We start from the raw sequence: 22,244 nt of genomic DNA, 5'->3' as shown, positions 1-22,244 counted from the left end.
GGTACATGTTTACTATTTTTAAAATATACATACAAGTTATTGATCACTTGCATTCTTTTTTTTTAATAAGATAAGATATAAAAGCTAAGGAATTAAGTACTTGAATTTATAATTTTAATGCAGTGGAAACATCTGTAACCAGATTATAATTTAGCTAAAAACTAACTTTTTAATAGATCTAAAATTATCATAGTTTAGTTATGGTATAACCTGTTTTGATGTAGTTTTGTACCTAAGAAAATACTTATACATTGAATCATATTTTATGACACCTGGGATGCATGCTATTTAATGGAATTTTGGTATGAATTGTTTTAAAAAGCTGAGTTGTTTTGCACGTCCTCTGCGCACAGCTCTATACTAGGTATAATGTGGGGTAGTTTTAAAGAGAAGGAAGGGCGTGTTCCTGCCCTCATAACTGTAGAGACAAGATGAAGATATACAAATTACTTAATACTGACCTCCACTCTTTATACGTCCAAATGGAAACTTTTGATCTCATGTAGATCTTAATAGAGCTCTTTTAAAATAAAAATGCTTTTATACAATGATAATCTCTAATCTAAAAGCATTATTTCAAGGTGAAATAGCTGTTATTAAGAGAGCCAAGTGTGTAGGGTTACTATCAGAGTCACTTGTGGGAAGTGGTGGGGACATGCCTGCTGTTGAAGACATAGCAAGAATCCCTGAGGCACAAGAATAGAAGCTAATGTTGACTCTGCAACCACAGGAGGGAAAAACTTTTATATGGGCCCTCCTGTTTTGATTGTATACTTATACAAAAGGCTTATTTCCTCAAAGCCAAGTCATTCTATCCTTGTAAAAAGCATTATTTTATGTATAGCAAGGAAAAAATGCTAACAATTAGTTATAGAGAGCCATCATTTTGACATCAGGAAGATTAGTTAAAATGTGGAAAAGTATACCACTTTGAATCAGTGAAATATGCTATGTTTAAAGAATAGAAAAATCACAAGAAATATACCCTTCTTCAAGGGAAAGAAAACTTTCTTTCTTAGTGGCAAGAAAGCTCCTTTCTTTGCTTTTCATTTTAGCCCTTTGGAGTTAGCCAGCCAACGCTGGATTTCAGATTCCAACTTTTTACCCAAAGCTTTATTACCTACCTAGAACTAACTTACAAATATTTATTTTATCTTTTAATTACTTAAGTTGTGCCCTGATTCCTTCCACAGATCTCTTCTTACTTAAGGACCGATCTTTGATAATAGATTTAAATTAAAAAAAAAAATTCCTATTGCATTAAAGTAGATTTTCCAGACAAGGCAGTATTTGCATTGAATTTTAGAAGGGTTTTTTTGTTGTTGTTGATTGTTGACCTGCAGGTTTACCTTAATTTTCTTTAAATGCTGTTTCTTGACAATCTGTATGTATGAGAGCTGAAGGAAATGTCTGACCATTTCATTCATCAATTCAACATTGACTGATTAGCTAGTAAGTGTTAGGTGCTTTGTTTGGTCTAATTCTATGTTCAAGTACCATCAAATAGCCTGCAATATAAAAGATTAGCATTTGCTCCAATTTTTATCTTTGGTTAATCTAACTTTTAAAATGTATTATTCTCAAAATTAAGTAGATATGCAAAATGATGATTTGATAGCTACAAAAATTTACTTCAGTTTCATTTAACAATGCATGTATTTTTAATTGATATGTGATGATTTTATTAATTAGCAGTAATAGAAATATTTCTATGTGTAACAAGGAATGGTGGTAGCAAAATCACATCTAAAACTATTGAAAATTAATTACTTAATAAAAACTTTTTTCAATTCATTTGCAAATCAATCTTTTCTACTTCTTTCCACCTTGACTTCAGAATAATCAGAGAGGAACTTGTTGTCCAAGCATTGGGATGTTTCCCAAGCAACAAAATGTCTCAAGTGGATCTAGATTCTTAAAGCTCTAATGAAAAGTTTGCATTGCAGGAATAGGGTAAATCTGAGCCACTCTTACAGGTTGAATGAAGACAGTTTTTCCTGAGGTCTTGTCATCTTGCAGAGGATGAGCTGCTGGAAGGAAAGTTAGCCAGTGCAGACCCAGTGAAGAATGTGATAGAGGAAAATGAAAGTCGATATGTTTTGCTGGACTGCTGAGTGTATAGTGAAGTTTTGCTGTTTGAGCACCCAGAGAATGATCTTTATTCTTATGGAATTCTATGCTTTTATGAAATCTTTTCTGTTATAATATATGATGAAATTTCTTAAAAGCAGTTTTGTAGGGGGCTGACTGTTAAATTCTTTGAGAGAGGTTAAAAAAATGCTTTTCATTGTTACAGTTTATATATGCATAGTGTGTACATACAGCCCTTTATTTCTTTTTCTCTTCATATCTCTTCCCTCCCCCAGTGAAGTTATTTGAAGTCATTGAAACGGAAAAAACACTCTACCTAATCATGGAATATGCAAGTGGAGGTAAGAACATTTTTATATACTAGGGTTTTCCCCCCTCCTTTTCCCTTCTCCTTTTTCCCTTTTAAGGGAGTATGCATCCACACTTGCTCATATGGATAATTGTTAAGGTTTCATTTAGCATCCAAAATCATAATACACTAGCCTGCGAGTCAGTTAGAAAAGACCCTTAGCAATTCTGTGGGTTGGCACGGAGTACTTCATTAGTAGCATTATTAACGGATAATATCCAAGGCCTTGGATTTTTTAAGTGTATTAATGCATTAGCCAGCTGGATTCTTTTCTTTATCAGATTTTAAAGTCATTGGTATCCATCTTTCTCAGGGCCAAAAATGATGGTTACGGTGCCTATGATTACATTTTCCTCTAAGATTAGGGACTATAGATGTTTGCATAGAAGTTTATGTAAATGTAGGCATTTTTCTGAAATGCATGTATATATCCTCTATCTTTTTATAATGACTTGGGGTGAAGTTTGTCTGGGCTTGTAATTTTTACACCACTTGAATTTCATTGTCTTCCCCTTTCTGGTCTCAGAGCTTCTTAAGAGCAGACACTTTGGCAGTCCTCTTTGTGTGCTCCCTGCCTCCAGCATGGGGCCTGGCACATAACAGATACTTAACGAATGAGGATTGAACTGAGGTTGTAAAATGATGAATGACAGGATACACATTTTATTGAACTCCACAGTATAGCTAATAGTTTGGATTGCAGGAGTTTTATTTCTCCTTAGCACTTTGCTCCAGGTTATAAAACCTGGAGCTGGAAAGGTGAGTCAGCCTGGCTTTAGTGCATTAACGCTTTAATCAGGAGCCTCTGAGCCTATTGTGGGAAAGAATGAGTTCTAGTAGGCATACTTCAGACATCACTTTTTATGCTCCTAACTCATTGGTTGTGTGTTTTAGATTTTAAATTTGTGGTTTGGAAATTTAGTTGGCATTTTCATACTTGAGGAACAATAGGAAGTAATGAAGGTTAATTATGGTACCAAAGATCTATATGGAGTTCTAATACTTTCTACTCATCTTATGAGCAAATAACACAGAAGTAATTTTCATAGCCTTCTCATTGTGTTGCCTCCACTGTGTACAGGGGGCTTTCTCTTACCTCATCTCCTTTGACCTTGACAGTGACTCTGTGAGCTAGCCAGGCAGTGAGTGATAGGATCTACCCTTGAGGAATGGAGACTGGGAAGTGTTAAGGTGGTCATGCTGCAGGGCCTGGAACCCAGCCTTATGATACCGTGTGACCCTTCTAGTTGGTCAGTCGGTCACAGTTTCTGTTCTCATCTATTTTAGGTGCCCAGGTCTTATAGGCAGGAGTGAGACAAAGCATCTGAGAAGTACCAGTTGTAGTAGAAAGAAGATCAGCTTTGAAAAACCCAGATGTGGGGTCAGTCCAGCCAGTGCCCCTTATTGGTTATTTCACCTGACAAGTTACAGACAGACATACATACATGCAACTTGTCTGAACTTCCTAATGGGGTGCTACCACAGTCCTCCTTCAAGGACCCTTACTGCACATGCTTTCCACCTTGTGCCAGCACCGTGACAACATATGAAGTCAATGGGTGATTGTCATCTTGATCTGTTTGTTTTAATCAGCTCAGCAAAGCACTGTCTGTCTCCAGGACATCTATTTTGTTGTTGATGCCTTTGCCGTGTGAACAAGAAAAATTTCATTAAATTGACTGTCTGCTCCCTCTCCCCAACCTGGTACCTTTTGGTTTGGTATAATCACAGAATTTTAGAATTGGAAGGAATCTTCCAAAAATCATCTGGGGCAATTGTCTAATTTTTACAGGTGAAACTGAAGCTCGGAAAGGTGGTTCTGTGCCATGTCTGGTTAGTGGTAGGACCTGAACTGAAACCATGGCTTTCAGAGCTATCTACTCCACAGTGCTTTCTGTTAAACCATGGTCTCCCTGAGCTGGCTCCAGAGCGTGACATAGGTGGAAAGAGTCACTTTTTGCTTTTATTTTTTCTAGTAGTCTTGAGAGGTTTTCAATTCAGCTGCTTAATCTGAGTGGTAATGTAATTTTCAAGAAAGCAAAAAGGGTGAGTGGGGAGAAGTAGGTTTATTTCCTGGTTTATAATTTGAGGTTGAGAGTATGATTTTAGAGTTCCAGAAACTTCTTCTCCAAGTCTTATTCACTTAAGAAGTTTATATTGCATTTGAATATATTAAAAATAATAAATAATTTTTGAATGAGAGTGATAGACATAGACTTTCTCTTTGTTACTTTACAATAGTTAGTGAATTTGATACAATTTTTTTAAGCCAAAACTTTTTTATATGATACACACACATCTTATTTTCACTTACTAACCATTTGTTTTGACGTTATATACTATTCTGCAAATAGAAAGATCATTCACTTAGAAAATGCTGACATTTTACTGAGCTGACATTTAACTTCATAATTCACCATGGTTAAGAGAATTGTGTAGTTATAAATTAACATATTGTAATGCCTTTTAAAAGATTATTATGCATTCGAGTGATAACATGAAAATATTTATACCCATCTATTTTTTTAATTGATTTTTTCACAGTTAGGGTGAAGAGTTTAGAAGTCAAAGATATTAGTGTACAATTTAGAATGACTTTTTCTTCAGAGGTATTCACCTAAGTTGTGTTCTGGAACTAAGTTGTTATTTTTTTAAGCATCAGAATAATGTAGTTGAATGTTGCCGCTGTGCTGATGGAGGTGTGCCTTATGCGAATGAAGCAGATACGTTTCTGTATTAGTTAGGGTTCTCTAGAGAAACAGAATCAACAGGGAACACTTGCAAATACGAAATTTATAAAAGTGTCTCACGTGACCGCAGGAACGCAGAGTCCAAATCCACAGGGTAGGCTGTGAAGCCGACGACTCCAGTGGAGGGTCTGGATGAACTCCGCAAGAGAGGCTCACCAGCCGAAGCAGGAATGGGGCCTGTCTCCTCTGAGTCCTCCTTTAAAAGGCTTCCTGTGATTAGATTTAGCATCACTAATTATAGAAGACACTCCCCTTTAGCTGATTACAAATGGAATCAGCTGTGGATGCAGCTGACGTGCTCATGACCTAACCCTATGAAATGTCCTCATTGCAACAGGCAGGCCAGCACTTGCCCAATCAGAAAAACAGCTACCACAACTTGGCCAAGTTGACACGTGTCCCTAACCATGGCAGTTCCTTTCTCCTGCAAAAAAATGATATCAGAATTTTCTAAACTAACATTATTCATTTCAGAGGTATTGGTTCCTTGTTCCTAATTGATAAGCAGTTGACAGTCCTAATGCATTCTCTTCAGTGTCACCTCTCTTCCCCAAGGAATTACTGTTGTATAAACTACCACCTTGATGTCTGTTAGAGAATTCTTTTGGCTTTCCCTTCCATCTGTATCCTGATTCTAAGCACTTCTCGGCACTGCTGCACTTCCCACTCTAGTGCATGCCACAGTCGTTCTTGTCTTGTTGATTGCAGTAGTCTCCCCTTTTGCCTCCCTGTCCCTTCCCCTAATCTCAACAACCTCCTTCTTCCTATAGGAGCTAGAGTGAGCTTTTTAAGGTGTACACCATATTCTCTCCTGCTTCTGGTCTTACAGTAAAAGCCAAAGTCCTTTCCAAAGCCTGTGAGACTCTTCAAGATCTCTCTCCTCCTGCTTTCTGTTTCCTCCTTGACCATACTCCCCACCCTGATGCACTACTCTAGCCACATGGCTTCCTTGCTCTTTCTTTCCTCTGCCTAGAATCTTTTTCATTCCTTCATGATTGTCAGCAAAACAATTTTGTCTGAGCCTCACTCACATGCGCACACATACCCTTCCTATTTCTTTTCCTGCTTTTTTTCCATAGCACTTATTGTCTGACATCCTGTATTTTCATTTGTTGGTTGTCTCTAACTGTTGTTAGAACGTGAGCTCCAAGAGGAAAAGGGACTTTATTTGCTACTGTGTTTTCCCAGAGCCTAGAACAGGGCCTGGCAGTTAGTAGGCACTCAGTAAATAAATGAATATATTCAGGAAATGCTTCTTTGTAATAATCCTAAAGTGAAGGCCTCCTCTTTTAACTTTAATAACTTCCATTTTAATGTCCTGTTTTCATTGCTTGGTTTTTATTAATGTGTGATAGGAACCCTTCCATTAAACGTTGTCTTATGTAAATATATGAAAATTTGATTTTATGGCTTTTCTCCAGCCTCAATATTTTATCAATGAATGAAAATGTCTATAATTAAACTTGTCTAGCTTAATTGCTAATTAATTAAGCAATTAATTGCTAGTTAAGCTAGACTTAAATATTTTTTACTATCTTCATATCTATATTTAAAAATAAAGATTAAGGAATTGCTAAAAGTTGAAACAGCAGTGTATGGGAAAATTCTCAGGAGTAGGACTTCTGCTTACTTTTATTTCTCAATTATAGGTGAAGTATTTGACTATTTGGTTGCACATGGAAGAATGAAGGAAAAAGAAGCAAGAGCTAAATTTAGACAGGTATGACTAATATTCCTTTAGTTTATCAATTTAATAAAATTAGCTTACCTTGCTTGAACACCAGAGCGGACAAGTGTTTGTCTCAGTAAGTGCTTATGAGACCTGTTGGATGAGCAGGAGTTGGCCATATAGTGCAACAAAAAATTTTTAAATACTTTTCATGTCTGGGTGGCAGCCATAGGCTCTATTCTTAGATTTGTAATTGGAATTTTAGTCTTGCTCTTAATACTTTAACCTCAGTTTTTGACAGTTCACCCTTAAAAATAGTAGAGCCTTTCAAAAAAACATGTGATTACATTAATTAAAACCATTTCAGAATTTTTAACGAGTGTCACAATCCAAAAATTCCTTACTAATTTTGTCTTACGTAAGCCAAGACCAAATATAATTATAATATAATTAATGGCATACGTTCTTGCTTTGTTTTCCATCCTGCTCTTAAAAGAGACTCTCTTTGCAGTAAAATCATGAAGATAACTGAACTGTTCTGTCTTCATTAATAACTTCTATTTATTGATTGCCCATTACCTGCCAGACACTGGGATAAGTACTTTCTTGCATTAGTATAAATCTTGGAGCAGCCTTGTCCTTGTGAGTGAAGGAGTATTATGCCCATTTTATAGATAAGGAAACTGAGGCATAGGAAGTTGAAATAACTTGTTCAAAATTTCATACCTGTCAAGTAGCAGAGCTGCCACAGACCCTGACCCAAGTCTTTTGACTCCAAAACTCAATTTCTTAGTCTCTATGTTATACTATTGCTTTCAGACTAGGAATTGACATACTTTTTCTTTTATGTAAAGGGCCAGAGTGGAAGTCTTTTATGCTCTGTGGGCTATATGGTCTCTGATGGAACTTCTCAATACTGCTGCTGTAGTGTGAAAGTGGCCACAGATAACACATAAACAAATGAGCCTGACCTGCTAATAAAACTTAATTTGCAAAAACAGGGGGCATGCTGTGTTTGTAGGCTATAATTTGCTGACTCCTGATCTAGATGAAGGGAAGCAACAAGTACTTTATCACTTTGAAATTAACCCTATTTCTACAGTTATCAGTTCTGCCTTTAAATGGCAGTATAGCCCTATTTTTCTCAGAACTTTTTCTTTTCTTTTCTTTTTTTTTCAATTCACATTTAAGAGTGTCAGGTAGAGGTGTTGAAAGAAGAATTTAAAAGTTGCACATATTTGGAAAGGCTGATTTTCCAAACCTTTGGAAAGGTTTTAGCTGATTTTCAAATTTTCTCTTCAAACTGCCTCCTTTGATTTACTCATTAGTTTGTTACATATAGTTATACAATTTTGCTGTTGCTTAAGTTCAATTTGCAAGCTTAAATGCTAATGGTAACTTCGAATTAAAACCTACTAAGTTATCAAAGTTACAAGTAACTTTGGCTACTCATTTAATTTTTCAGATTCTCAGTTTTCCTAGCTATAAAAAGATGTTTACTTGATGAATTCTGAAGTTCTTTTCAGTTCAAGATGATTTGATTTTGTTTTTTATGGAAAGAGAGTAAATGATTCATTGGCCATGAGGAAAAGGGCTAGTGCCAGCCAGCAACAGAAGAGCTGTGCTTGGATCCACTCCAAGGAAGCAGTTGTGCATTTAAACCCACAACTCCTTTCCTTTTCCACCTCCACCATTCCCTTTGGTCGGATAGGCCTTGTCAGTAGGACTTTGACTGAATCTTACGGAAATTACTCAGATTTCTAGTTAAAATTCCCTGCAGAAGTTCAGAAACCTTTTATTTGAAGAACCTATTGGTTGGACCAGTACAGATGGTTTCCGTGTTTGTGCTTTTATAATTAATGACTTGATTTAAAGTGAAGTATTGCTTAACATTAATGTCGTCCTTTTCCCTTGCCCTGGTATTTCCCTAAGACAGCTCATTTTGACCAGGAAAGATCAGGCATGATGGTGTTTCCACTTTTCTCCATTTGTAATTGCCATATTTTCCAGAAGCTTATCAGTCATCATTACTTGGACTAAATAAGCAGAGGTTTTCCTATTTGTGTCAAAGAGGAAGGTACGCCTCATAAAAAGTGCACTATGCAGGATCCATTTTCTGCCAAAAATATGTCTTTCTTTCCGTATTCTTTCAGCAGGTGGTTTTTACTCGTCCTGCTTCCTTCAGCATTCCCATCCTAGTTACTGCTTTACAGTTTAATGTTTTGGCTTTTTTCTCTTGTTCTTTCAAAGAAAAGGAATAGAGTATCTTCTTTACTGACCTCTTTCTTGATGTTTGGATAATGTAATGTGCCTCCGTTTTTGGGGGGATGAATGAAAGTAAATTCGGTTAGGATTCAGATTGTAACCTGGAAAGTGCCCATGTTCTTGGCCCTCTTTAGAAATAACTGCTTCTAGCAGGTATTTATAAAAGCAGAGTGCAATAAAGAAATAGTTTAAAGATGATTATTTTCAGGTTACTGTGGTATCAGATTAGCTTTGACCCCTTTGGAGCTAAAGGAAGAAAAAATTTTATCTCTTTGAGAAAGGGCAGGTAATTGTCAAATATGATTTAAAAGCAGAAATCTGAACAGAGGTAATAAGTAAATAAATAAACAGTAAATAAATAACTCACATGAAAAACTAATAAGTACTCAATGGTAAAAGGGGGAAAGTTGTATCAGGCAGTAGTTACTAAGAAAATTTACCTAAAAATTTACAAATATCCTAGGTAAGAAACCTAATACTCTTTGTTTAGAGGAAACAAAGCAATTTCACTTCCCCCGTTTTAATGTGTACAGAATGGAGAGGCAGTCAAGAATAATCCAACATTACAGATGCCCTCAAAGCCATATTTTGATGTTGAACTATTTGTTAATTATGAGTGGATCTGAAATTCTGATTATTCTTTTTATTTTTATTTAATTTTTATTTATTTTGGTGCATGTTCTGGGGATCGAACCCGGTCTCCCACATAGAAGGTGAGCATTCTACCACTGAACCACCTGTGCACCCTGAATATTCATTTTAAATAAAGTTATTTATGATCGTGTGGCATCATTTCACCCTAACCTCAGCCCAGTTTCCCCTCACTGCTTAGACTGAGCCAAAATGTCAACTTACAGAACAGCCCTCTCTCAGATTTTGTGTGTAACAAGTAGGTACAAATATCTTAGAATTGTGAGTTGAAGATTTGGAGAGACAAACAGTATTTTCCTTATAATCCCACATTTGTATATTTATAGTCATATATTTAAATACATGTTCCAAGTACCAAGGAAAAGGCTAGAAGCAAACTAACAAGAAATGTTATCTCTAGTTGGTGATAATACAGGTATATACTTGTATATATTTTTCTATATTTCCTAAAATGTCTATAATGAGCATGTAAAGCTTTAATAAAAGGCATAATTTTTTTAAAAAGTTACTAGTAAATGAAATTTCAGTAGAAGTTGTTTAATTATAATGTTATAATGTTAATCACAGGAATAGTTAAGTTGACTAATTTAAAAATACTGTATTAAAATGCTGTTTGCTGGGAGTGAGAAGAATCCATATTGATATGGCACTTAATAATTTAGTATGTAGTTCACATATATTTCAGTATTGATTTTTCCACTTTAAGAAAGTAGAACCTGACTCCTCAGGGACATTAAGTAACTCTTCCTCTCTTTGAACCCACATCAGCTAAGAGGAAGAAAGTGTTATAGGCAGCAGATTGACTGGGAGAAGTAATCAGCAGAGGACTTACATGAATTGAAACCTGTCCAGAGAGTTTTAACTGCCTGGTGGGTTTTGAGTTGATTATGCAAGCATGGAGAGGCTTTGCACCACTTGGTGCTGGGCCTGAGAATGACCACAGTCCAAAGAACCTGGTGATGTTTTGGGACCTGCACCACTTTCAGAAATAACTGTAATGTCAAGGGGTGGAGTCCAAGAAGAGGCTTTTCTCTTAAAACTAGAGGCAATAAGAACATCTGCACCTTTCTTTTCTTGCCCTTACCCTAGAATTTATTCAAATTGAAAGTTCACATCGCAACATAAGAAAATTGTTTTTAGAGCTCTACATAAATGATATCTTCGTGTGCTTGCTGAGTATGAAATATTTTCATCTTAATTATGAATCTGCACCCAATAGGAACTTGATTAACTTTGGCTTCTTTCCTCTCCAGATAGTGTCTGCAGTGCAATACTGCCACCAAAAACGCATTGTTCACAGAGATCTCAAGGTGAGTCAAATGCTGTTCCTAGGTGTCTGATGGATTTGTATGGGTTTCATTCTCTCGATGGTTATTACACAAGCGAGGCATAGGCTTGGTATCACTCCCACACTCTCCATACATAACTGTCATTGATGTGCTTGGTCTTCTTCACGTATCCTCTGTTCCTCCCCCTCCGTGTTGGTAGATTCGGTGACCCCCTAGATGTTCATGACCTTAAATAAATGCCTGTAGCCTGAGCCCCCTTCTAAGACCCGATATCTAATTGAGAGAAGTGCAGCCTTGCTTAAGTGAACCTTAGGCACCTTGAATTCAGCAAGTTCTTTCTCTCCGAACCTTAGCATTTCTTTTGTAAATGTTTTTTTATTGTATAATATATATATACAAAGCAAAGAAAGAAAAAATCAATAGTTTTCAAGGCATACTTCAGCAAGTAGTTATAGAACAGATCCCAAAATGTGTCATGTGCTGCCATTCCACCATCTCAAATTTTTCTTTCTAGCTGCTCCAAAACACTGGAGGCTGGAGAGGATATTAATATAGTAATTCTGCAGCCATACTCATTTGTTAAATCCCAGTTTCTCTGTTAAACCTCCTCCTATTCCTTTAATCCTTTTCCCAATCTGTGGGGATGTTTGGGCGATGCCTGTTCTGACTTTTTCATGTTGAGAAGGGGTGTCCAAACTAAAGGATAGGGGGATGTTGTTAATTGATAATCCTGGAGAGGCTGGTCCCTCTGAATTTCAGGATTTATCTGACCTAGGAACCCTCTGGGAATTATATGTTCCAAAAAGACAAAACTAGTGTATAAAACCTTTATAGAGTCTCTGTTCTTAAGAGTCAACAGGAGTGGTGTTAATTGGGGTTTAGCAGACCATGACAATTAGCACTATCTAACTGAAACTTGCATGAGAGCAGCCTCCAGAATAGCCTCTTGACTCCATTTGATCTCTCTTGGCCACTGATGCCTTATTTTATTACACTTCTTTGCCCCTATTTGGTCAAGAAGGCATTGTCGATCCCATGGTGGCAGGGCAAGACTTATGCCCAGGAATCAGGCCCCACATTGTTATGGAGACTTGTACCATGAAAGGGAGATGGCAGTGATCCTCCTTGCAGAGATGAGCCTACAGGGAGAGAGGCCACATCTGAGCCACAAAGAGGATTCCTGGAAACAACTCTTAGGCCTCATTATGGGTAGTCTTAACTTCTCCCCTACAGAAATAAGTTTCATGAGGGTAAGCGTCCAAATCCAGGGCTTGGCCTATTTTCTTGGGAGTCCCCAGTGGTTGAGAGGGTACCCAGAGTTTCCCAGATTGTAGAGTTTAATATATATACACACACACACACACACACACATATTTATTTATTTATTTATTTCCATATGGGTGTGTGTGTGTGTGTGTGTGTGTGTATATATATTTATATATATGTACATCTGAGATATATCCTGGTGTTACATTAAGCTGTAGAGAATTACAAGGCCTCATTCCCATTCTGAACTGCAGGAATTTGTGTTGTTTAAATGAGCTCTTCAGAGAGGTTGATTTAGAGTATCTGTTACAGAAAATTTAGGCTGAACCTGAACATTTTTTATCCTCGTGTCTGTTACCCTCTTTTGGGCCTCTCTCCTGATTCCACCATCCCGTCAATCACCAGATCCTTTTGGACTGATTTGTTCTTTTCCTCATTACTACTATCTTAGTCCACACTTACCATCTTCTCCTATTTCATCCCCCAAATAATTTCTTACCTGGTCTTGCCTGCTTCCAATTTTTGCCTCTTCTTCCTGTTTCCACTTTACGTTGTAGCCAGAACTTTTAAAAACACAAATAATGTTGTCATTTCCCTGCTTAGACAACTCTTCAGTGGCTTCTCATTGTTCTGAGGATGAATCTAAACTTTCTGACTGAGCTCACTGGGCTAGCCCTTTGTGATTCAGCCTTGGCCTTTTCTTCAGCCTTCTTCCTTTGCATCTCTCTCTGACACACCGTCTTTCAGTTTCCTGAGTGAAACATGCTCTTTCTCATCTCTAGGTTTTTAGACTGTTTATTCTGCCTGACATGTTCCTTATTGAACACACCCACTGCTATCAAATAACTTGTCCTTCGGGCAGTGACTTAAATTTCATTTCATCTAGGAAGGCTTCCAGAACCTTGCAGTGCTGGGTCCATAACTTCCCACGATTTCCCTAACAAAGTATTTGTATTAGAGCTCTAGCTCCTCCCCCCCCTCCCGCTTCTCCCCTTCTAAACTGCAAGCTCCCTGAGGCAGGGTCCTATCTGTCTTGTTCATCATTATCTGTCCTGACTGCAACGTGGTATATAATAGCCACATGGTAAATGTTTGTTGAAATCAATTAAAATTGCTGTGATTTGTTAGAGTTTGTGATTGATTCCTGCCCTCCTAACAGTAGCTATTTCATACATATTTAGCAGTTTTTATGAAATGTGGCTAACCACTTAAGTACCCATTTTTTAAATATTCCTTTTATTCTTAATTGGAAAGGGTGTCAAAGTTTTTCTAGATTGTGGGACATTTCATGTTTATATTAGTCTGCTATTAATTGTTAATGTTAACGAATTAGAAATTCTAATTTCTCTTCTGTGTTTTTCCCCCCTAAAAAGAATGTTTCCTCATTTTATTGATTAGGATATGTTAACTTTTTATGAAATGCCTAATTTTATCTGTAGTTCGAGTTCTATTTTGGTTACATTCATTTTGTCTTGATGTTTTCCCTCTAGGCTGAAAATCTATTGTTAGATGCTGATATGAACATTAAAATAGCAGACTTTGGTTTTAGCAATGAATTTACTGTTGGCAGTAAACTGGATACATTTTGTGGCAGTCCTCCATATGCAGCCCCAGAGCTCTTCCAGGGCAAGAAATACGACGGGCCAGAGGTCGACGTATGGAGTCTTGGTGTCATTCTTTATACTTTAGTCAGTGGGTCACTTCCTTTTGATGGGCAGAACCTAAAGGTATAAGAAGCACTAACATCCTTCGTCTTCAGAAATCTAAAGGGGTTTTATAAAATGATATGTGTTAACATATTTAATGTTGTATCAATCTATGTGGGAGTTACAGTGTTTTTTTGTTTTGTTTTTTATATATATTTTTTATTTTTATTTTTTTCTCTATACTTTCATTTTATTTCTTTTTCTATTGTCTTGCTATTTTTCTAAATCGATGCAAATGTACTAAGAAATGATCATACATCTATATGATGATATTAAGAATTACTGATTGCATATGTAGAATGAAATGATTTCTAAATGTTGTGTTAATTTTTTTTAATTAAAAAAATGATATTTGTTAATATTTTTAATGTTGTATAAATCTGTGTGGTAGTTAAAGTGTTTTTTTTGTTTTGTTTTGTTTTGTTTTTAACCTAAAAGTTGATTCACTGGTTTTGTTTCCTCTCTGCCTACCCAAAGGAACTGAGAGAGAGAGTATTACGAGGGAAATACAGAATCCCTTTCTACATGTCCACAGACTGTGAAAATCTTCTCAAACGTTTCTTGGTGCTAAATCCAATTAAACGAGGGACTCTAGAGGTAATCACATAAATGGAAATAATTAACATCTCTGCAGAGTGTTTCAAATAGATTTAGAGCCTTTGCTTGGTTTTTGTGATTTATTGAGTACTTTTCTGAGGCTTTATTTATTTTTTATTGTGGTAAACTGTATATAAAAATCATTTTAGCCATGTTAATTGGACAATTATTTGATATTAAGTACATTGACAATACTGCATAACTTTTACCACTCTCTGTTTACAGGCTATTTTCATCATCCAAAACCAAAACTCATGCTCATTTACCATAAACTTCTTATACTTCCTTCCCCCCATGCCTGGTAACCACTATTCTCGCTTTCTGTTTTCTGAATTTGCTCATTCTAAGTATTTCATGTAAGAGAAATCATATGATATTTGTTCTTTTGTGTCTGGCCTATTTTACTCAACATGATGTTTCATCCATGTTGTAACATTTATTACCACTTCGCTTTTTATGGTTAAATATAGTCCATTGTATAGATGGACCACGTATTGTTTGTCCATGACACTTGGATTGCTTCCACCTTTGGCTATTGTGCCTTATTCTGTGATGAACATTGTACAGATATCTGTCTGATTCCCTGTTTTCAAGTATTTGAGGTATATACCTGGAAGTTGAATTGTTGGGTCCTGTGGTAATTGTATGTTTAATTTTCTGAGGAACTGTCAAAGTGTTTTTCAGAGTGGCTGCATGATTTTACATGACCACAAATGATGCACAAGGGTTCTTATTTCTCTGCATCCTTGTCAATGCTTGTTATTACTTTTTTTTAAACAGCCAACCTAATTGATGTCTTTTTTTTTCTACTAATTGTATTGTTAATTTATTCCCCTCCCCCCGTGGGTGTCTTTTATTATTCATCTAACTATACACTGGGTAAAGGGTGGTATCAGTCTCAGTGTGTTTACAGTCACATAGTCATCAAAGATCAAAGCTTACAGTTTAGTAATTTCATGTATTTCCTTCTAGCTGTTTTAATACACTAGAAACTAAAAAGAAATACAGTGATTCAATAGTCATAATCTTTTGTTAAATCCTAACTTCTCTATTACATTTCTTTCTTCTCATTTGATCATTCTCTCGGTCTTCAAAGATATTTGGGCAATGACCATTCTGATTTCTTGGTGCTAAAAAGGAGTGTCGACATGATGTGGTAGAGGATAAAACTGGTTGATGTTCTTGAAGAGACTGTTACCTGTGGGTTTCAGGGCTTATCTGGCATAGAAACAATCTAGAAGTTTAAGTTTCTGAAAAAAAAATGAAGTTAAGTAAAACTTTTACAGAGTTTCAGAAAGAGCCCGGGTTATTCCTTAGAGTTTCAGGCATACTGTTGGTTTAGGGTTTTTAAATTACAGTTCCTTGAACAGGAATTAAGATATGAAAAAAATATTATTTTCCCTTTGTGCTATAATCAATGAAATGTTAAAAATAAGTTTTTCTGAAGGGTTCAAGTGTAGTTCAGTGGTAGAATTCTTGCCTGCCATTCATGAGACCTGGATTTGATTCCCGGCCCATGCACTTCTCCAAAATACAGACAAACAAAAAGCCAAACAAACAAAAATTCAATACATGATGCTGCAATAATGGAACACTCACTTGGAAAAAGAATGAAAGGTGAACCCCACCATACAGCATACAAAAAGAAAAATTCTAAATATTATGATTATCTATGTACCGTATTTTATACCACTAATGAGCAACTTACTTTTTCAGCAAATCATGAAAGACAGGTGGATCAATGCAGGGCATGAGGATGATGAACTTAAACCGTTTGTTGAACCAGAACTAGACATCTCAGACCAGAAAAGAATAGGTAAACCCTGCACCCTCATGCTTGTGTTTTTGTGTTTGTATAAGTAACATATTTCAGTTTTGAGCCATGGTATATGCCTTAAAATGTAAATCATGGAAAGTTAAGGGCAAAATATTTGAATCAGCTTATCTGTTCTCTCATGTTTGGGAACTTACTTGCAGTTTCTTGTAATAGCACCCAGTAACTCAGAAACAAGTCAGCTGCTCATTTATGTTAGAAAATATATAATCTTTTAGGTCAAGTAAGGGAAATTATTTTACCCTGAAACAATCAGATTTCTTACCCAAACAAAACATACAAATCGTGTTATACCCTTCTTTTAGATATTATGGTGGGGATGGGATATTCACAAGAAGAAATTCAAGAATCTCTTAGTAAAATGAAATATGACGAAATCACAGCTACATACTTGTTGTTGGGGAGAAAATCTTCAGAGGTAAGAGTAATCAGAAAGGAAAAGATAAAATAACCTTTACGTAAATTATCAGTTTATAACAGCTATTTTCTTAGTTTTTGGTTTTTTAAATCTGTATAAGGTATTTAGTATATCATTTTTTTTAACTTACCTGTAAGTAACAAATCTAGCACCTGTGACCATTGTGAACTATTCTAACTTCAAGATAATAAGCCTTAATGGTGGGTATCATCATTAACTTTGCTCTCGTAAGTTAACTTATAGTCATTAATAGTTTAGAAATGATGTGAAGTATCAAATTAAACAGAACATTTGAGATTATTTGAAAAAAGCCTAGAAAGAAGGTTATAAGTACATATCCTTTTATGAATTTTTCCAGCAGTCATCAAAATAGTTTTGTCTAAGTTTAGGGCTATCATTTTTGTGCATTTTGATTCTCCTGTATAAATGAACTGTGTTATGACTGGTTTCAAGTTTTAGTTTGCTAATTGCCATTTGGGTTATGTTGTGGTTTGCTCTTTGTTTTTCTCATTTTCTTTTAGCTGGATGCTAGCGATTCCAGTTCTAGCAGCAATCTTTCACTGGCTAAGGTTAGGCCAAGCAGTGATCTCAATAACAGTACTGGCCAGTCGCCTCACCACAAGGTGCAGAGAAGTGTTTCTTCAAGCCAAAAGCAGAGACGGTACAGTGACCATGGTGAGTTTGAAACAGTTCTTTCTTGCTCTCTTGGAGTCTCCCCTTCCACAAGAGGCCTCCTAGCATTGGGAAACTTCCCCTTGCTTAGGACCTGTGGGGTGGGGGTTGGCTGGATTTCTCTTGGCATTTCTTTCATAGCAGTCTTCCAGGCATTGGTGTGATTGTCTCAAGACTCATCCTCCATGGTAAATTCAGTGACTTTCAATAGGTAAGACTTAGCTAAGTAGATCTTACCATCTGTCCCTCTGGGACCCCTGCTTCAGTCTTTAATTCTCTGTTGTGCTTTGAATTTACTTTCTAGAGCAACACTGTCCACTAGAACTTTCTGTAGTGATGAGAATGTTCCGTATATGTACTGAACAGTAGAGTAGCCACAGGCCACTTGTGACTTGAGAACTCGAACTGAGGACATGATTTTTAATTTTATTTAATTTTAATTAAGTTACATTTAAATAGCCACATGTGGCTAGTGGCTACCATACTGGGCAGTGCAGTTCTGTAGAATATGTAGTATCTCAGCCTTACTTAAATTCATTTACATTTTTAGTCCCTGTCATTCTCATCAACCCTCTTGCTATTGGTGTGGTGAAACCATCTTCACTCTTAAACTTTTCAACAGAGAAGTGAATGTTTTCTAAGGCCAGTGACCCCCAAATGTATGTTTACCAAACTCTACAGCTGTTCTACTTACACGACAGCCCTGTGTTGGAATCCTGAGCATCTAACATGTGTGTGTTTATTCATCCCTAATTTTGAATGTTAACCTTGGCAGTTTTCCCTTTAATTCCAGTATTCTAGGATTAAGGAAGCAAATCTGTGTTGGTCTGTTCCTAACTTTTAAAAATATATCCTCACATGGAACCCCTGCTCATTCTTGGTACATTTCATTTTCCTTTCTGAATTTCTTCCATCTCCAAATTTCATCTTGAAATTTGGCATTTGGAACTGCTCAGAGCTTTCCAGGTGCCAGTAGCTCTGGTTCCAGAACCTAATGACACTTTGCTTCATCTTTCATCCTGCGGATGCTGAGCTCTCTAAGTGGTTTGGTCTAAAACTGTACATTGCACCAATATTGTCAGCAAACTGCCTACAGTGTCCCCTATTTTAGGGTAAAATTAAGAGCTCAGAACCATTCTAATGGCATGATGTGTGCACATTATAATAATAATAATTATTATTATTTGTAAATGAAGCCTTCATTTGGGTCTCTTTCTTGTTCATATTAGTTATCAACAAGGAGGGATATTCAGTGCACTTGGACTGGAGCACAGTTAACAAATGCTTACATGTTGTCCTAAGCTATCCATTTTAAAGAGAATTGTTCTGTATCCTGGAAGAAAAACATTAATCGACTTTTCTCATCTATTTAGAATATCTTTAATTAACCATATAGCCAAATCAGCTCTTCGCTTATCTTCCCACTTCCGCTCATCACTCTTCCATGTTCCCTGCCTCTAAAGACACCTAGTTTATACATACCCCCTGCTGTAACTCACAACTTAATTTTTAGCTGTGATTGTTAATCTGGGATCCATATGTGAACCCATGTGTATTTACACATTTTTCTGAGAAGGTGGTCTTCATTAGTGTTATTTTTTTTTAAGTAAAGAATCAATAGTTTATTAATAAATGGTATTGAGACAATTTGTTAGTTATCAGGAAAAATAAATGGATCCATTTCTCACATCTTATAGAAGATGGATGGATTCCAATTGAAGTGAAGATGTAAATGTAAACAATTATCCCAGGAGTGTTAAAAGAAAACATAGGATAATTTCCTTTATAATTCCTGGAGTAGGGAAGGTCTTTCCGACTATGAACCCAAACACTATGACCCCAAAAGACATTTAATAAGGTTATATGATTACATAAAAGTCAGTTTCTATGTGGTACATCCATTGAACACTACTCAGCACTAAAGAGAAACAAACTTGAAACACTTGACAACTTGGGTAGATCTCAGGAATTATGCTGAGTGAAAAAAAAAGTCTCAAAAGGATGCATACTTTATATTCCATTCACAGGACATTCCTGAAATGACAAAAAATATTATAGAAGTAGAGACTATTCTTTCTCAGTGATAAGAGAAGAGGGCATTGGGTTGAGAGGGAGGTGGCTGCGTCTATGAAAGAGTCTTGACTGTGCTGGTGGTTATGTAAATCTGCCCGTGACAAAAATTGAGTGGCACTAAATACATAACACAAACACACACGCACGTAGGTGAAACGAATGAAGTCTGAATAAGGTCGGTGGGTGATACCAATATCTATTTACATTCAAAATCTCAAATCTTAAAATTAAAGTATTTTATTATTTTCTGAATAGAAATCCATAAAGCTTTCTAAACAAACCAATAGTAACTTAAAAGTTCAGAATGTCATTAGACCTCATGACATTGGAAAGAAAGATAAGCATTAAGTGTAATATCATTCTGAACTTTGTTAATTACTTGATTTATTTGTTAAACTTGCCACACTGAGAGCTTTAATCTCCTCCCATAAATAGATTTAACCTTGTTTAGTTTTAATTCCGTTCCAAATACAGATTTGCCATTTAAATGTTTGTAGCTTCCTCCCCTCTCTCTTTTTAGTAGATCTGAGATATAAAGTTTGTTCCGTCTTAGAATAAATAATGAGCATTTGGTCCCATTCTTTTAAGATTGCCACTAGACAGCATGTATAATGAATATACTAGTTTTCATGGTTAGTTTCCAAAATCGTTTAAATTCCAAATCTCCTGTGCTACTGTAGCAGTCTTCGGGTGAGCTGTTAGGGACTTCAGATAATTTTCCACCTCCTGGAGTGGGGGCCTATGACAAGAAATCACCACCCACTTCCTCCCTCTTTGTATGCAGGGACGTGCTTTCCTCTGTCTCTTTCACTGTCTCTAGTTTTCTCAAATTCCTGGTTATGTAGAAGATTTTTCTGTATAGAATTACTCTTCAACCCATCCCCTAAAGCAGTCAAAATAATGACTCATAAACTTCAAGTGCTTTAAAACAACCAGAGATAAAACTTCAAAAGAAATGGCCCATAAAATGTATACTATTTTGTTCCAAATGGTGAAGGCTTCTCTTGTACAAAAAACATGGTGTAATTCTCTCAGCTAAACAAGGTGAACCAGTTTATTCTGCATGATTTGTGTGCTTCTAGTTAATTATATTACTTATCTATAACTGATAACATACTCTTAAAATGTTTCCAAAGGACAGCTATAGTCACTTATTAATAGAACAAAGATTCTTTAAGGAACTTAGAAAGTTAAAGGCTAATAAGTGAAATTTCAAAATTGAATTCATTGTATATAATGAGTATTTTATATTCATTAAATACAAATGGAAACCATCTTAGAGGATTTTTACTGTCTTACTTTTTTTTTTTTTAAGATAAATAGCAGTCTTTGGTCACCTTACAAAATATGCATATTTTCACTGAATAAGATGTGACATGAATTCTGTTTTAGCTGGACCAGCTATTCCTTCAGTGGTGGCATATCCAAAAAGGAGTCAGACCAGCACTACAGATAGTGACCTCAAGGAAGACGGAATTCCTTCCCGGAAATGTAGCAGCAATGCTGTTGGAGGCAAGGGAATTGCTCCAGCCAGTCCCATGCTTGGGAGTGCAAGTAATCCCAATAAGGCAGATATTCCTGAACGCAAAAAAAGTTCCACCGTCCCTAGTGTAAGTATTTTTGGACTGCCGAATTTTCCTTGGTTTGTAGGGTTGAAATAGCCTAGACACAATTGTTGTGAGCTTGCCTATTTGATTTCTATATTCTCCTTTGACTGGAATGCTGTCCTCTCTAGACTTCTGTGCCCACTCTCAGTTTGTACAAGCCCTGTCTCTGCTTCCTTCTCATTCCCTCTGAACTCCAGTGACCTTCCATTAAGGTAGTCATCATCTGCTGTGTTGTCAGTGTTTCTTGTTGAACTGCCCCTCTCCTGGAAGGTAAGTGATTAGGTCCTTCATGTCAAAGGCTGATTTCAGTTATTCTAGGCCCTGAAAGCAGAGCTCACAGTCTAATAAACAAGGTAAATAAAAGCAAATAATGACTGCAGATAGAAAAACCTAATGGCAGTCTGTTCATACCCACTGGACAGTTTTCACTGCCCATGTGCCAGGAAAGTGATGTTTAAAAGGAGTCTTCACAGGACTCTAATGATTACTAATATTGATTGAGGACTCTGTTGAGTGCTTTTCTGTGTCCTAGCTAATTTAATACTCACTCTCCTGTGTTCTCAGTCATGTCTTCTGTATTACGTGAAGAAAATGAAAAGAAAAGTATGTAATTGCTTTAGACTTTGCTGCTGACCTGGATCTAGCTCTTGATCCCTACCCATAACGAAGTCTCCCCAGCACATAAATAGTCAGTAAATGTATGTTAAATTAAATTGAATTTATTCAGCTTTAGAAACTTTTCCTTCTGAATTGAAGTATGTTCTTTCTTGAATTGAAGTATGTTCTTTCTAACCCAATCACTATTCTTACCACTCCCAGAAGTAATTTTAGAAAGAATTTTCAGAGCAATGGACAATCTTAAGGATATTCTAACCACGTTTTTCCCTACAAGTTTGACAAAAATACAGTTCTGCCTTCATACCCCTCTCAACTCACCCCATCCCAAAACATAGTCCAGTCTCTGGAACGTGTGGGGAAGCTCTACATCTCTTTGTGGGAGTCTTTCA

The 22,244-nt window shown here is 36.3% G+C and overlaps 1 protein-coding gene across 8 annotated transcripts in view; it reads left to right on the top strand.

Moving 5' to 3' along the window:
• The window catches only part of LOC143656369 (MAP/microtubule affinity-regulating kinase 3), a 124,914-nt gene that overhangs the window by 78,528 nt on the left and 24,142 nt on the right, over positions 1–22,244 (top strand). For all 8 annotated transcript variants that reach the window (XM_077128452.1, XM_077128449.1, XM_077128450.1 and 5 more), the window contains exons 5-13: positions 2,367–2,432; positions 6,840–6,910; positions 11,029–11,085; positions 13,821–14,057; positions 14,514–14,633; positions 16,350–16,449; positions 16,773–16,885; positions 17,407–17,560; positions 21,023–21,240. In XM_077128452.1, the coding sequence (XP_076984567.1) occupies positions 2,367–2,432; positions 6,840–6,910; positions 11,029–11,085; positions 13,821–14,057; positions 14,514–14,633; positions 16,350–16,449; positions 16,773–16,885; positions 17,407–17,560; positions 21,023–21,240 (1,136 nt within the window). The remainder of the gene's footprint in view (positions 1–2,366; positions 2,433–6,839; positions 6,911–11,028; positions 11,086–13,820; positions 14,058–14,513; positions 14,634–16,349; positions 16,450–16,772; positions 16,886–17,406; positions 17,561–21,022; positions 21,241–22,244) is intronic.

The sequence above is a fragment of the Tamandua tetradactyla genome, chromosome 14 (assembly GCF_023851605.1).
Source record: "Tamandua tetradactyla isolate mTamTet1 chromosome 14, mTamTet1.pri, whole genome shotgun sequence".
NCBI lineage: Eukaryota > Metazoa > Chordata > Mammalia > Pilosa > Myrmecophagidae > Tamandua > Tamandua tetradactyla.
The sequence above is the reverse complement of the archived record's forward strand: the minus strand, read 5'-3'. Positions and strand labels throughout refer to the sequence as shown.